The sequence below is a fragment of the Seriola lalandi genome, unplaced genomic scaffold, assembly GCF_002814215.2.
Source record: "Seriola lalandi dorsalis isolate HSWRI2012SDOR001 ecotype SW California unplaced genomic scaffold, Sedor1 jcf7180002054285, whole genome shotgun sequence".
Classification (NCBI taxonomy): domain Eukaryota; kingdom Metazoa; phylum Chordata; class Actinopteri; order Carangiformes; family Carangidae; genus Seriola; species Seriola lalandi.
In genome coordinates this window covers 140149-154695 of record NW_019524838.1, presented here as the reverse complement: position 1 = coordinate 154695, position 14547 = coordinate 140149, and the positions used below count along the sequence as shown (strand labels likewise).

The 14547-nt window shown below is 41.2% G+C and overlaps 1 protein-coding gene across 1 annotated transcript; it reads left to right on the top strand.

Moving 5' to 3' along the window:
• Positions 1-8532: 8532 nt before the first annotated feature.
• got1 (glutamic-oxaloacetic transaminase 1, soluble) lies at positions 8533-14475 on the top strand. The gene is made up of 9 exons (XM_023405758.2): positions 8533-8730; positions 10601-10782; positions 10870-10993; positions 11283-11395; positions 11505-11609; positions 11773-11923; positions 12505-12670; positions 12801-12943; positions 13166-14475. Exons 1-9 carry the CDS (start codon positions 8622-8624, stop codon positions 13303-13305), a joined length of 1233 nt encoding a protein of 410 aa, XP_023261526.1. The 5' UTR covers positions 8533-8621; the 3' UTR covers positions 13306-14475.
• The last annotated feature ends 72 nt before the right edge of the window (positions 14476-14547 follow it).

Sequence of the window (14547 nt, the reverse complement as noted above, 5' to 3'; positions counted from 1 at the left end):
TGTTTTCTATGTTTGGCGTGACTCCAATAACAGGAGTCGCAGATTCATTTCTGTAGGTTCCCAGTCTTCCCAACATGTTTTGTCTTCTTTAATAAATAATAAACAAAAAATTTGGTCTCATATTATGTGAAATAACTCATTTAATTTCACCTGTGTGGCAAAGGGCAGGCTCGCTGAAACGGGACACCTCACTCCTGGTCTCCTATCTGTGGCCAAGTGCAGGCGCCAGGGTCTGAAGGCCCATTGCTTCTAAACCGTGTGGAAAGAAAAGGAGGGCATGCCGACATAATCTCATCCGCTCACCATCAACAAGGCGCTGTTTAGATTAGGGCCCCCCCTCTCAACCCCCCTTCTGCTGCTTCTTCTTATTCTAGAGATCCCTGTCTTTAAAATTGTCCATTTAAGTGAAGTGGGAAAGCATTGAGAGGAGTCTGCGGAGTAAGTAGGCATTTTTTTCAACACAAAGGCTTTAGCAAAATCCTAAATGTGTTCCCGTGATAAGCAAATCCAGATTGCGCCCTGAGACACTGCTAGAACATCCTAAAATATTGTGTTCCTCAAGATTTACTTATAAGGAAAAAACGGCTGGTAATTTTACACGAGTTATGTGGAATTTATTCGGACTTAAGTGGAGTGTATTGGTTCGTGAAAATACTCCAACAGGCCTGTAAATCTCATCAATTTGTTTCCCAAATATTTACCCAGCTATGTTTATTGTTCAGTGATTCAACAAGACAACAGAACAAACACAGTAATCGATGCACATTACATAATGACTTTGGTGGAAAATTAGAAGGCTGCTGTTTCTAAATGCGGTGCTGACTCACACTAGTTTGGTTTAAGAGTTGTTGTTTTTTTATGTCAGTCTGAAAAGTTCACTCTTATTCATGTCGATTCAAAGCGTCACGGGTGAGAGCCGCAGGTTTCACCTCTAATGGCTCAATTAACTTGTCAACCCTGGACGCGCACTCGCGCGCCCACGGCGTCGCGAGGCCTCCGCTGACCATCAGCAATTGGTCTTCGCGTGCTACCGGCAGGCCCGAGAGTGGCCAAGCCGAGAAGCTTGTTTACGGAGCGGAAGAGTCTGTTTCCTGCCTGTAACAAAACCCAGACTCTCAGTTAGTGTCAAGGAGCTGCTCGGTGCTGAGTGCGACTCTGCAATACATCATCTTCATTTCAGAATCATCGCGATAAGCCGAGTAAGGTCAGGCCCTCAACACGGGTCAGCACGAAGAGGCCGCGCAGCTCTGGACACGTGTATTGGACACACAACAAAGAGAATTTTGAGAAAAAGAAAAAAGAAAAAAGGTAAATAAAAATATCTACCTCTGCTGAAGTCAAATTTCAATCATTCCTCTCAGTACACTTTCTTTAAAGTTGGTGTCTTGCCAGGCAGCCCTGAACATGTTTCTTCTTGTTCCTTTCCTTCTCTCCATATCTCTGGCTGGCTAACCTGTTGAAGCAGTGTCTTCTCTGCAGGGTGGCAGGTGTATAGTCATATCAGTGGTTGCAGGCCTAGAAATCCTAGAGATGTAGGCTAGCTACCACAGGGTTGAACGTTTTCTAAAGACAGCAGATCCCTGAGCACAGAATGGGAGTATGATGACTTGGTAATGACTGCAATTATCTTCCCCCTGTGGTCTGTGCTTCTGTAAAGCTGAGGGGCGGTTGGTATCTGATGGTTTTACCACACAAGTAAACTCTGCGTAAGGAAAGCATCAACACCTCCTGTGTCTATGCAGCACAGGCCTTGTGCATGTGTGTCTGTCTGTGTGAGTGTATGTGTGTTATTATGACATGACACAGCTTTGTAGAGTAGCACTTAACATCTTTCTACAAAAGAGCTGGCTGTTTACTGGTGTTACCATAACAGCCTGGATGTGTGATGAGGAACTGAAGTATGATTACCTAATTGTCTTACACTGCTCCTGATAAGCTAATAACAACAATAGATTGTTACTCTAGGAAAATAGATTAGCTCAAGTGTGTCTGCACGATCTGTTTTCCTTGTATGTGATTCCAAGAGAGGGTCATTTAAAGGGGTGTGAAAGCTCTTCCCCTGCATCTTGCATTGGGAAAGCGTGTTGCAATATGGAAGTGATGAGGCCATAAAGACTAGAGGACCTTTTAAAATACAGAAGAAAGCACAATTGCATGCAGAGCGCGCTCGCCTCATGTAGCTCATAGTGTGCTTTCCTTTTTCCTTTTATTTCATGGTCATCAGTAAGAATGGCAGAGGACCAAACTGTTGTGTGTCAGTAATGGCTCAGTTCTTCTAGGTCCCGGAAGGTGAGTCTTATCAGCAGCCCATGTGATGGTGTCAGTAGCCAGGACCTAGACTGTGCTATTGTGCCCCTGCCTGGGCCCAAGTGACGGATGACAGCGCTTTCTCACTGGAGGAAATGAGGAGGCCAGAGGCGAGCCCGGGGCCAGAGTTTTTACCAAAACCCTGTTCTCACCCACTTACCTTCGGCTCCGAAGGTGCCAAATATTCCACAATAGCGGGCCGAAGGTTGATGGCTAAGTTGCATGTTGCAACAGTCCCCCAGGGCTCATTGTGTTAACCAGGGTAGAAAAAAGATGCCCTACTTAGGTAGTTTTTCATTTGAAAGAGTGTGAGAGGATGATGTGTTTGAAAACCAAAGCCCTGCTCTGTGTATCAAGGGTCTAACTCGGAGACCATGAAAGGAGGAAGTGAGGTCAGGCCAGTCTGGGTCCCCTGCCCTTTGCCCTCCCTTGGGTCTCATAAATTAGCCTGCTGTAATTCTCTCCCAGACGGCCTTGCCCCAGCAGGTGTGTGTTTGTATATACGAGCGCTAACAGGGGGATGTAAGGGCTGTAATGTCCGTGATCTACGGTGTTGGGAATTTAGTTTGGGAGGAAACATGCAAGCTAAATATGCTTATCCTCTCTGCTGCCACACAAGGCATGTAGATAAAGACGCTGCAGGGAGGAGGGCTTTCGCTGAACAGCATGCGTGGGCCTTGAATGTTCCCTCTTGCTGCTTCGTATGTTCTGTCCTACTTGGCCAGAGCTGGTGAAAAAATATTAAAAATATCAGAAGGTTGAATGAAGTTCAGCTTGCTACTGCAGGGACTTTCTCTAACTTGCCAAGGCAGTAATGACTCTCTTGGGAAAGACAATGTTGCTGTAAAATAAAAGTATGCATGCATCCTGGCTTCGAGAGGTAAACATCCTTGAGGGAAAATGCTACTGTCTCTCCAGCAACCACGGTGGTATCTTAATCAATGTGACAGTTTGTTTTGGCAAAACTCTGTCTCCTCATGAATAAAGTTTAATTTTTTGTAAACAACTACTGTATAAAATACCAAGCAGTGCAGTTTCAGTGTCCAGCATTACTGTTGTGTTCATAACAATGGCCGTTGGTATTGGTGTATTGACATTGGATGTCAGTGTAAACGGAGAGACTGTCCTTCAACTGGACGACTTCGGTCCAAGCCGCAGTGTTGGCAGGCATCCGCTCTCATAGAGATATTGAGTCCCTGCTCTGTAGCCGACCCTGGACTCTGACCTCTCTGTGAATGGAAGAATGAAATCAGATGATCTCCCCCTGTGTGGATTAATAAAATGTCACACCGTTAGAGATCATGAAAGACACTGTGGGGTTTCTTGTCACCTAACAATTTTGTGGCAGTTTATGCAGACAAAAAAAACAAAACAAAACAGCCAGGGTAAAAATTCAGACATGAGTCTTCCACTTCCTGTCTTTGTTTCTTAGCATGCATATTTGTATAAAGCTGAGGTCTGGAGAGCCTGAGTTGGCCAAAAGACAACATCAATCAATTAGAATAGCACAGTGTAGACCTTGTGTTTGAGGTTCCACCCAGCCTTATGGGGTAAAGGCCATATCTGTGAAAGGCAGTGAGTGACAAGCAGACCTTGTTATTATCATCCTTCTCAAAAATGGTGATCAAAATCAAATCTTTGATCAAATATGTGAACAGTACCCATTTACAGATACATAGATTGTACAGTTTCTGAAAAAATAAGTTGTAGGTGAGACAAAGCAGTCATTTTCATTTCTGTTTTACTACTTTATTTCAGTTTTAAGTACTTTGTTCCCAAATAAAAGTGTTGTATAGATAAAAATGTATTATTATTATTTAAAGGAATTATTGAGCAGATTGTTGCTCTCATGTCTGTACAAAAAATGTAAGGTGACCTGTACAGCCAGTAGCCGGTTAGCTCAGAACAAACATTCAAAACGGAGAAAAAGATCCACCCAGCAGCTCCTCTGAAGCTCAGTAATTAACGCAGAAATGTGTTCTTTTAACACTTCGGTTTTTGGATGGATTAAACAAACAAAATTTGAAATGTCAATTAGCGAGCCTGCTTTAGAGGTAGATGGATTTTGTTACATTTGGACAGAGCTAGGCTAGCTATGCTATGCTAAGCTAACTGGCTATTGCCTGAACATAGCTCCATGTTGTACAGATATGAGAGCATTATCGATTGTCTCATCCAACTCACGGCAAGAAAACAAAGACTTCTTTTCCACAGTCTTGTGCTATTCCCTCAGTGACACTATGTAGTGGCATTGTCAAGATTTCTCTCTGATATGAAGAAAACCATCTCACATGGTGGATCGTCGTTGTCTCAGTGAGTCCAAACAAACAGAGTGTTATGATTGTTTTTAGCTGTGTAAACAATGAGATTGCAACTTTGATAATTACGTCTTTGCACTTCTAAAATACAAATATTTAAGGGCGTATAACTGATGGGATGTCTGAGAATTTGCATTTTCAAAAGTAATTATTAGTATTATTTCGAAAATGGCATTTGCATTCAATCTGAATACACTCAGTCAAGCAACTTCTGTCACTCAGATGGTTATCTTTATTCATGCAGGCACTAATGTTTTAAGTTCAGGTCTACAGAGTGCAGTTTATTCTCGGTCACATGTACACATTTGAGTGCAAAAAACAAAACTGATTTCACGTGACGATACCAAATGGAGCACATAAAGGTATGTACGCATATACAAGCTTGCACAGACATACACACAAATACACTGCTCAGAATGTAGTCAGCGCTGATGTCTGTTATTGCTTGCACGCTCCATCAGTCATTGGACTACACAAGGAGCAACAGGGAGGTCCTGTGCTCTTTGTTGTTGCTGTGTCTAGTCCCTTGTTAGAGAATTGATGACACTGTCTTTGGAAAACAAACAAGGCGGGAAGCTAAAAAGGTGGTCACTCACCAGAACTCTCTGACCCAGAGACGCAGAGGCCATTGCAACATGTGAGCAGCGCTGCAATGGCCCCCTTGGAATGTGCTGCAGTGTGTGTGTGCACACGCTCCTGTTTGTGTTTCAGTGATACCACAGCTGGAATGTGACTGTCTTGTGCCTGAATGTGTGCCTTTGTGTGCTTCAGTGTCAGCGTCCTACAGCAGCAGCGATAACCTGCATGCAAAATGAAAACACTATGATAAAAGAAACCTTGTTGGCCCAACTCTTCTTTTTTTGTCATATTTGCATTACACTAGATGCCAAAATAAATGTTCCACATATCAACGTCAAGGAAATGCAGAGAAGGTGCCTGTGAGTGTTTGGCTGACTAATGCATTCATCTAGATGTGACACACTCCCCCTCTGGGCACTGTCTTGCCAGAGGCTACTCCTGTCACTCTCTGCTCTGACTCACACTTCACATCACAGTCCAGACCGTGGCCCTGGGGCCTCCCCACTACGTACACACCAAACCCTGCTCAGGGCCCCCAAGCGTTGTTCTGGGAGCTCAAATCCCATAATTGCAGGGCTGACAGTGATAGCTAACGTGCTAGACACCCTCACCTGGTCGGAAAGAATGAAAACATCTACTGTCAAAGTGAAGCGAGGAGATGAGTGGGGGTGGTAACAGGTACGGGGAAAGTAAGTAACATCTGGTTGGGGAAAATAGTAACTTAGTGTTCTGTGATAACCGGTGTTTGGATTAATTGTACCACTTTTTTAAAGTATTCTTTTTAAGGGCTTTATAAGGCGTAACTGATCCTTTGATAATGGGTGATAAAGCATTAATTCATGGTTTATAAATCAGACATAAGCCAATATTCTATTAACTGCAGAATTATGAGCCTAATGGATTTTTTACAATCTAAATTGTTAATAGTATATCAGTGAACTATAAAGCATTCATGTATTCCACAATCGCTGAGTTTAAAGCACTTTTTTGGCCATTTAGGGGCAACGGGACAGGATGTAAATACACCACTGGTATATAATCACCTTATAACAGTATAAACAGTTCCCTATTTACACATCCACCAGACATTGAGCAACGTTAGCATTCATTTGAAGATATATTTTCTGTTCAGCTGATGACTATAAATCCAATGGTTACTCTCCTTTCTGTTTGCTAATTTTCACCAACTACTGAGAAAAAAAATCTGCCTCTTCAGCTACTACATTTTCCACTATTTTCGCTGGCAAGTTGCTTACTTTGTGTGTCTGCTGTTCGCTTCTGGGCAGGTAGTGTGTAGTGGGTTTATCGCAATTTCTTTCCAGTGAAATCTGATGCTGGCGGCAGCTGAAAACAAATGCTGATGATAGTGATAGTGATAGCTTTAACTACATAAACTGCCATGAAATGACAAATGTGACAGAAACATCAAGAACAATCAGACTTATTACTGATCTATACAACATTCAATATCCCCTACACACGGTTTAAGACCCATAAAAATACTCCCTCTCCTTCATTGAAAAATTCTCTCTTTCAATTATGTAAATTTTGTTAATTTCAAAAAATATAACTGCTGGACACAATATGTCACCTTCACTAAAAAGTCCATTCTCAGTTAATATGCTTAAGAAGCTTCAAGTTTGTACACCACACTTGTGTACATTGCATAATGGACCACGACTGGCTTCGAAACTGGCTGTGATGTCACAAGATGGTGCTCATACATACACGTTAAACTGAGATTTAAAGTGAGAACAGGGAAACTTTCCCTCTTTCAGCAGATAAATGTAGAAACAGCCCCTAGTGTCAAACTCTGCTCATACATCATTCTGCACAGTGAAAGTCAAACATCCAGATGACATAACAATGAGCAAACCACATTTATTTGAGTTGACAGGATCTTTAAGCAAGGATTTATAAACCATTAATAAAGACATTAGATACAATTTATAAGCCCTTTATAAGGTATACCTTATTTTAGGCTGCTGCTGGCTGATTGCATGCCACGATTATTACGTTTACACAACTGCACAAACTCAACAAATGCAACAACTTAGTGACAGTGTAATTAAGAGCAAGTAAGGACTTATCAGTGTTATTAGGAAAATGTAGCCAACTTAAAAGTATCAAAAGTATTCGAGACAGAATGACAGAATGCCCCTTACAGATTATTATATTATAGTTGTGGATTATTATTGCTGAATCATTAACACGTAAGAAGCATTTTATTGTTGAAGCTAGCGAAAGTGCAGCTAATTTTAATTACTTTATATTCTGTTAATGCATCAATGCATACTTAATCATCCGATCATATGTTTTGTGTGTAAAATCTATCTGCAAATTAACTAGTAACTGTAGTGATGTAACTACAGCTGCCAGATAAATGTTGTTCAGTAAAAGGTACATTTACTTTAATGAAGTACAGTACTGGGTAAATGTGCTTAGTTACATCCCACCACTGAAAGAAAGCCATTAGTTACACATTATAAACCATATATAAACTGGGTTGAGCCATGCAACAGCCCCTTCTTTACCAGACAGAAACATTAAGAGCCAACACTGAGCTGCCTCCAGTGTAGCTGAAAAGTTTTCCAACACAGTCACGCTCCTGGTAGATGTAGAGCAGGCTGGAGTGGCCTTCATTTATCAACCACTCCTGCTCCTGCAGACAGCTGTGGGGAGAGTACAGAGGAGCCGGCATGTTTACACCATAGCTCAGCAGAGGCCCTCAGGACAGAACAGATGAAGATCCTTGCATATAGTCATTTACACAACCTTACATGCACTCACTCAAATAGTGTGGAGCGCAAGCATAGTAACTGTCTCTTCAGTTAGAGTTCAAATTGACATATGTGATGGGATGTGAAGCCTCACTCTCTGTATCGGAGCTTCTACTGTTAAAGATAGATTAAATATAAAGATATTTGCGATAATTATCTTGACTCTAAGCAGTTTGACTTAGATATGTATTATTTTATTATAAATGGAAGACATTGCACTGCAGAACAAACTCATACCATCAGTAGTTCAGCTCAGTGCCCTACTGGGAAGCTATTTATCCAATCTTTAACAAGGTTGGGGCACCATCTTGTGGTGAAAGCCTTTATTGCTATAAAACCCTGAACCACCCACTTTCAGTGCTAGACATTTGTTGTGACATTTGTCAGTCAGCCTACACAGGCATTCATTGGTCAAAACCTCCTGTGCGTGTGTTTTCTTTAACTTTGACCCGACTGGGATCAGTGCAGGGATTGGCTTGACAGATACATTTAGATTTCTATTGGTAAATCCGCTCACACCCACTTTACATTTCCCCAAATCCAAGTTGAAGGTGAAATTCCTCTCTCATCCCAGTAGCTGTCTCGGTTGCCGCTTGTCGCTTATCGTACACAGTGTCTAGTGAAATACACAAAAACAATGTCGGTGTTTTGTGAGGTACCTCAAGCAGCCCCTGTAGCTGTCTTCAAGCTAACGCAGGATTTCACTAACGACCAATTCCCCAACAAGGTGAACCTCGGAGTGGGAGGTAAGTTGTACACATTCAGTCTGAACGACACTCATGTCACCTGCAATGTTGTTAGCCATGGTAACGCTCTCCTGGAGCAACCAACTGGTCTCCGTTCAAGCTAATGGTAGTCTAGCTAAAGAAGCTAGCTGGAAAGTTAGCTGCAAGCGGTGTTACACTGAATTCTGAGACCCGTAACATTTAGTGACCTGTTTAGAAATTGCTCTAGTGTTTATTTGCCCATTTTTCTGTGAATATGGCTACATGTCTTATTTTGATAGCAGTCCCTAAAGTATGATGCCTTCATAATATTCAGATAGTGACACAAACTCTGATATCTGTTAACACAATTTTTTGCCCCATAATATTCAGATATTTTTATAACTGTTGACACAAATGCACACATGATATTGAGATACGGTGATAAAGGGTGACAGAGTAAGTCTGTGGCCAGTCTGGTGGTCTGTCAGTGCAATATTTGTCCACAGATTTCGATGTAACACCTGTAAAGTACAGGAGTTATCGTGGGTAGATGTCAGTTAAGTCTTTTCTGGTTTGGCGTTTACTGTCATGGCAGTTTTTGCGTTACTTAACGACTGACATGGAGATTGTGAAAATAACTACCTTGAGAACTGGCTCACTCTATTTCATCATACCCCGTTGAGAGTAAATACAACTGATCCACCCCCAGTCATTCCACATAAACTACTGATTGCAGCTTAATGTTTCATTATTATGTAACCCTGTAGCAGAGTGTTCTCTGTTCCTGTCCTCACTGGTTTGCTCTCTTTCGCCCTCTTGCCTCAACTCTGCACAATAACCTCTTATGCTGTGGACTAGGGAGTCGATTGGATTACTGCTCCCTCATGGTGCAAGAACAAGCTAGTGGCAGGAGTTTAAATATGTATGGCTTAGGCCTGCTTCTCTCCTAGAGCAAGCAAGTGGCACATTTCAGTCCTCGGTACAACTGCTTTCTGTGTTAATCTTATTAAAAGTAGTAATCCTTGCTGCTTACATTGCAAAGGAACTGTGTGAGAAATATTGCTTTACTCTGTTGTGGCAGTATTTCAGCAGGACGAGGCTACCTGAGTACCATGATAAGTACGCTAGCATGAGGCCTGATAATCCCCTTCTCTCTGCAAGACACAGAGCACTGCAGATGGTCATCAGCTACTGGGCAGCTGGGAAATGTAGGCCACATAATGTCTAGTGCCACATCTAGTAAAACTAAGTAGGCCCTTAATCGATAAGTTGGTCAATATAAAATTAATCAGCAGCTATTCTGACTATCCACTAATCAAGTCTGTATTTTTTCAAACCAAAAATGAACTAGTGCCAGCTTCTCCTTGTGAGAATTTTCTTTACATGTTTATATTTTATATTTTTTTTTTTACATTTTATAGCCCAAATGATTAATTGATGAACCTAGAAAACATTTGGCAGAATAATAAGTACCGTAATATAAATAATTTGTAGTTGCAGCCCTTGTCATATCAGCGCAAAACAGATAAAAAGTCACTGTGGATTATATTTAGCCATTTGTAAGCCATTTGTCGGCTATAAAGCAAGTTGATGGTCTCTGTTCAGAAGGTATAAAGGGTATTGTATACTCAAGTCCTTATCAGGTGTTGACATGGAGTACACCCAGCTAAAGCATACAAAAGGTGAAAGTGCATGTTTGTTACAATATCTTTGAAGTGATCACTCTGGGGTCAATCTTACACAGGTCCAAAAGCATCAAGCTTCTTACAATGGAAAATGCAATGAAGAGTTTTATTGGTTATACTGCTTGAAATGTACAGTATATGTATCTTTAATGAGTCAAGAGGCTAATTAAGGCTAAGTGAAAAATGAAAAATTAATTTTGGTTTCCTTAAATTGTTCCTTACAGCCTACCGGACAGATGAAGGTCAGCCATGGGTTTTGCCAGTGGTGAAAAAGGTGGAAAAGATCATTGTGCATGATGACAGGCTAAACCATGAGTACCTGCCCATCCTGGGCCTGCCCGATTTCAGATCTGCAGCCTCCAAGATTGCTCTTGGAGACGATAGTCCTGCCGTCCAAGAGAACAGGGTTTGTGTGCTGAAAGACCATATGATGTTTCAGTTTCTAATCTATTTATATTTAAACTGACTTTCCGTCTGTTTCTGTCACTGCCAGGTGGGAGCTGTCCAGTGTCTGGGAGGTACAGGTGCTTTGAAGATGGGGGCAGAGTTTCTCAGGCGTTTCTACAATGGAAACAACAACACTAAAACACCTGTCTATGTGTCCGCGCCTACCTGGGGTACACTCATGCAAACACACAAACAACCAGTGATGTAGCACAGACTGGAAAATAAACATGTTTCCTAGAAAGTAGCTCCTTATTCACAGTCTTTAGTCTTTACATTACAGAGAGTTCCATTGGCTCACTGTAGACTTTAGACTCAGGATGTCAGTAGAGTGTTTTATTAATAAATGTCCTGTTACAACTTATCAGTCATCTAATTTGTTATCAGTTATGATGTGAGAAGCATTAATTAATCAGTATCTAGAGGAATTATAAACAATGAAATGAAAACTCTCTGTTTCAGAAAATCACAATGCTGTATTCGCCAATGCTGGCTTTGAGGATGTCCGTCCATACAAGTACTGGGATGCTGAGAAGAGGGGCCTTGATTTGGCTGGTTTCCTTGGCGACTTAGAGGTAAGTGGTGTGTGACACGGACTCTGATACTGACTCTGATACTACGTAATTTCAGTCATTTTCAGTTGGAGTTTACAGTACCTCTCCATCTTCTCTCTGTTTCCTGCAGAGTTGTCCAGAGCACTCCATCTTTGTCCTGCATGCCTGTGCGCATAATCCAACTGGCACAGACCCCACACAGGAGCAATGGCAGCAAATCGCTGAAGTTATGATGGTATCATACACATGCATGTACACAAATACAAACCAACACGTCTGCTCTCTTGCCTCAGCTATCACCACTAACACAAGTGTCAATATAAACAGACCATGGTTTTGAATGCTCAGTATTATCACAGTATGATAATTGTTTGACCTTTTTGTTTGTTCTCTTCCAGAGGAGGAAGTTGTTTGTCTTCTTCGACTCAGCTTATCAGGGATTCGCCTCAGGCAGTCTGGAGAAAGATGCCTGGGCGGTCCGCTACTTTATCTCCATGGGCTTTGAAATGTTCTGCGCTCAGTCGTTCTCCAAGAACTTTGGTCTCTACAGTGAGTGACCCGTGGGTGCATTGAGTCATACATAATGTGTTTGCAAGAGAGTGATAAAGAGTGACACTCCTTGTATTGTCTTCAATCACAATTGAAGTCACAAAGTGCTTTATATGGCCTCATTTTAACAGCAGAATAAAGGGTAAGCCCCTAACTTAGGTTGTTGTACAAATCATTTTTTAAGTGGTTGAATTTGACATACAAGATATGTTAGGCCACATACGACAGCCAAACTCGCATGCACTTACTGAAGAGAAGAAATATATAATCTTAATCCACACCTGTCTTATTTTCAAATATACACAAACATAGCACACAGCTAAAACTACAGCTAAAAATATATATTCAGAGAAGAGTCTCTCACATTTAGCAAGTTGTAGATTCTCCAGAGGCCTGAGTTGTTTAGTTATTGTGTAGAGAGTAGTTTTACACATGCCAGCCTTTGCCATCTATATGGTTGCAGTAGTAATTTAGATAGGTGCATCAGATTTAGATATATCAGTTTCACCACCTACAGAAAGTAAAGTAAAGAAAGTAATAGCTACAGTATTGTTTTATATGTGACCTGTTTGTCCAATCAGATGAGCGCGTGGGCAACCTGACCATTGTGGCTCATGATGCAGACAACCTGAAGCGAGTTCTGTCCCAAATGGAGAAGATTGTCAGGACCACCTGGTCCAACCCACCGTCTCAGGGAGCTCGCATTGTTGCCATCACTCTTAACTCACCTGAGCTCTTTATGGAATGGTCAGTACAAAATAACCCTATAAAAAGAACATTGAAGACCCTGCACGAGGAGTAACTGTCATAAATATAATGCATTTATGCATGCAATTTTTTGATGCACAGTTACTCTTATCTATTTCTTTGAATCCAGGAAGGACAATGTGAAGACCATGGCTGACAGAGTGTTGTTGATGAGGGCTCAGCTGAAAGCTAAGCTCCAAGCTCTGGGGACACCAGGGACGTGGGACCACATCACAGAGCAGATTGGCATGTTCAGCTTCACAGGCCTCAAACGTAAGTACAAAGACCACATACAGAAAGCGAATGTTTTCTCTCACACACATACACATCTCAGAGTAACCACCACACACACGTCCCCATAGAAACTAGTATGTTTGACACTGCATGTTGCTGCACTTACACAAAAAATGCTGAACCCAGCTGTGTGTCTTTGGCAAAAAAGAAGAATAAATTATCAATAAATAATTAAATCTGGTTCTGGTGTATTTCCTGCAGCAAAACAAGTAGAATATATGATTCAGGAGAAACACATCTACTTGATGGCCAGTGGTCGCATCAACATGTGCGGTTTGACCACCAAGAACATCGACTATGTGGCTGAGTCCATCCACGAGGCTGTCACCAAGGTCCAGTAGAAGACTACAGTAACCATAGTTTTTAGCACTTCCTCTTGCCCGGCCCTGAGCCGCCTTGATCCCAGGGACAGTGAGTGTAAACTCTCATTCGCACAAGTATACAGAAAGCTCACTGGCCCTGTTTCCCGCTCCTTTTCAGTGTTTATGCTAAGCTAGGCTAAACACATCCTGGACCTATTTCTCTACTGAACACATAGAGATGGTTTAGATATTCATTTTCTCATCTAACTCCAAGTAAGGCAGTGTTTTTCAAAATATGGTAATTATTCCTTTAGGTAATTGTGTTCTTAATTTGTCCTACACTTTGCTATGTGTTGGTCACGTACTTATACTATTTTTTTTTTTCCACATGTTGTGTACTATTAGTGTATATGTCATTACCAAGACTTTAGAGAAAGTTAGTACATCTGTGACTGTGTTACAATTACCTCAGTGGTGCTGACTCCTAAATGCTAAAAATGTTTAATGTCACACTGTTATGATTAATCCATTCCAAGTGTTAATAACACATTTACAATTTAATTTAGCCTCCAGTAATTAGCATGTATAATTAACTGTTGTTAAGAACAGCTATTAGCTATTAACACGACCAAATTCACTCAGTGTAGCTTCAATCAGAGGAAGCACTTATAATAAATGTCATAAGTATTTACCACCTCTATCATGAATGAAGTAGCTGCTTACATTTATTGCTGGATGAACAAGAGATGAGTGTTCTCAGGAAGATACTTTTAACTTGAAGTATGTAATTTATTAATGATACTGTCTTCAGGGGTTATACTAATTACCTCACTTTTAGTCTGTATTTATGGAGGTTTTTCCAGTTTGTATTCCGCGAGCACAAATGGCACTTAGCTGTCCTAACAGGCGTCCTGACTCCAGAGTAATGTCAGTTTTTTTTTGCTGCCAGCTGAATGTTGTGATGTTTCTGGTTTAGTCAGGCACCTGTCAGTGAAAGTTTGTGCAGCGATTGTCTGCACTATTATGTAAGGCCATCATTTCAGTGGCACAACCACACTAATGATCAACCAGTTTGCTATTGTATCTCTATGCACAGTACACCAATAAAGCAGTCATACTGTTTAGCAAATTAATTTAAGATGAAAATGTGAAACAACAGACTGTGAAACAACATGAATTAACTACTCTAATAAAGAACTATAAATAGTATGTTTGTATTGTTGTCATATATTTTGGAGTTGAATGGGTTTAACGATAAGATTGTAAAAGCTTCTGTGCAAA

What these genes read in the sequence shown, in the direction of transcription:
- got1 (XM_023405758.2), top strand. Translation starts at nt 8,622, where the DNA reads ATGTCGGTGTTTTGTGAGGTACCTCAAGCAGCCCCTGTAGCTGTCTTC. An exon ending in AAATCGCTGAAGTTATGATG is followed by an intron (nt 11,610 to 11,772) that starts GTATCATACACA and finishes GTTCTCTTCCAG; the next exon opens with AGGAGGAAGTTGTTTGTCTT. An exon ending in CCTGAGCTCTTTATGGAATG is followed by an intron (nt 12,671 to 12,800) that starts GTCAGTACAAAA and finishes CTTTGAATCCAG; the next exon opens with GAAGGACAATGTGAAGACCA.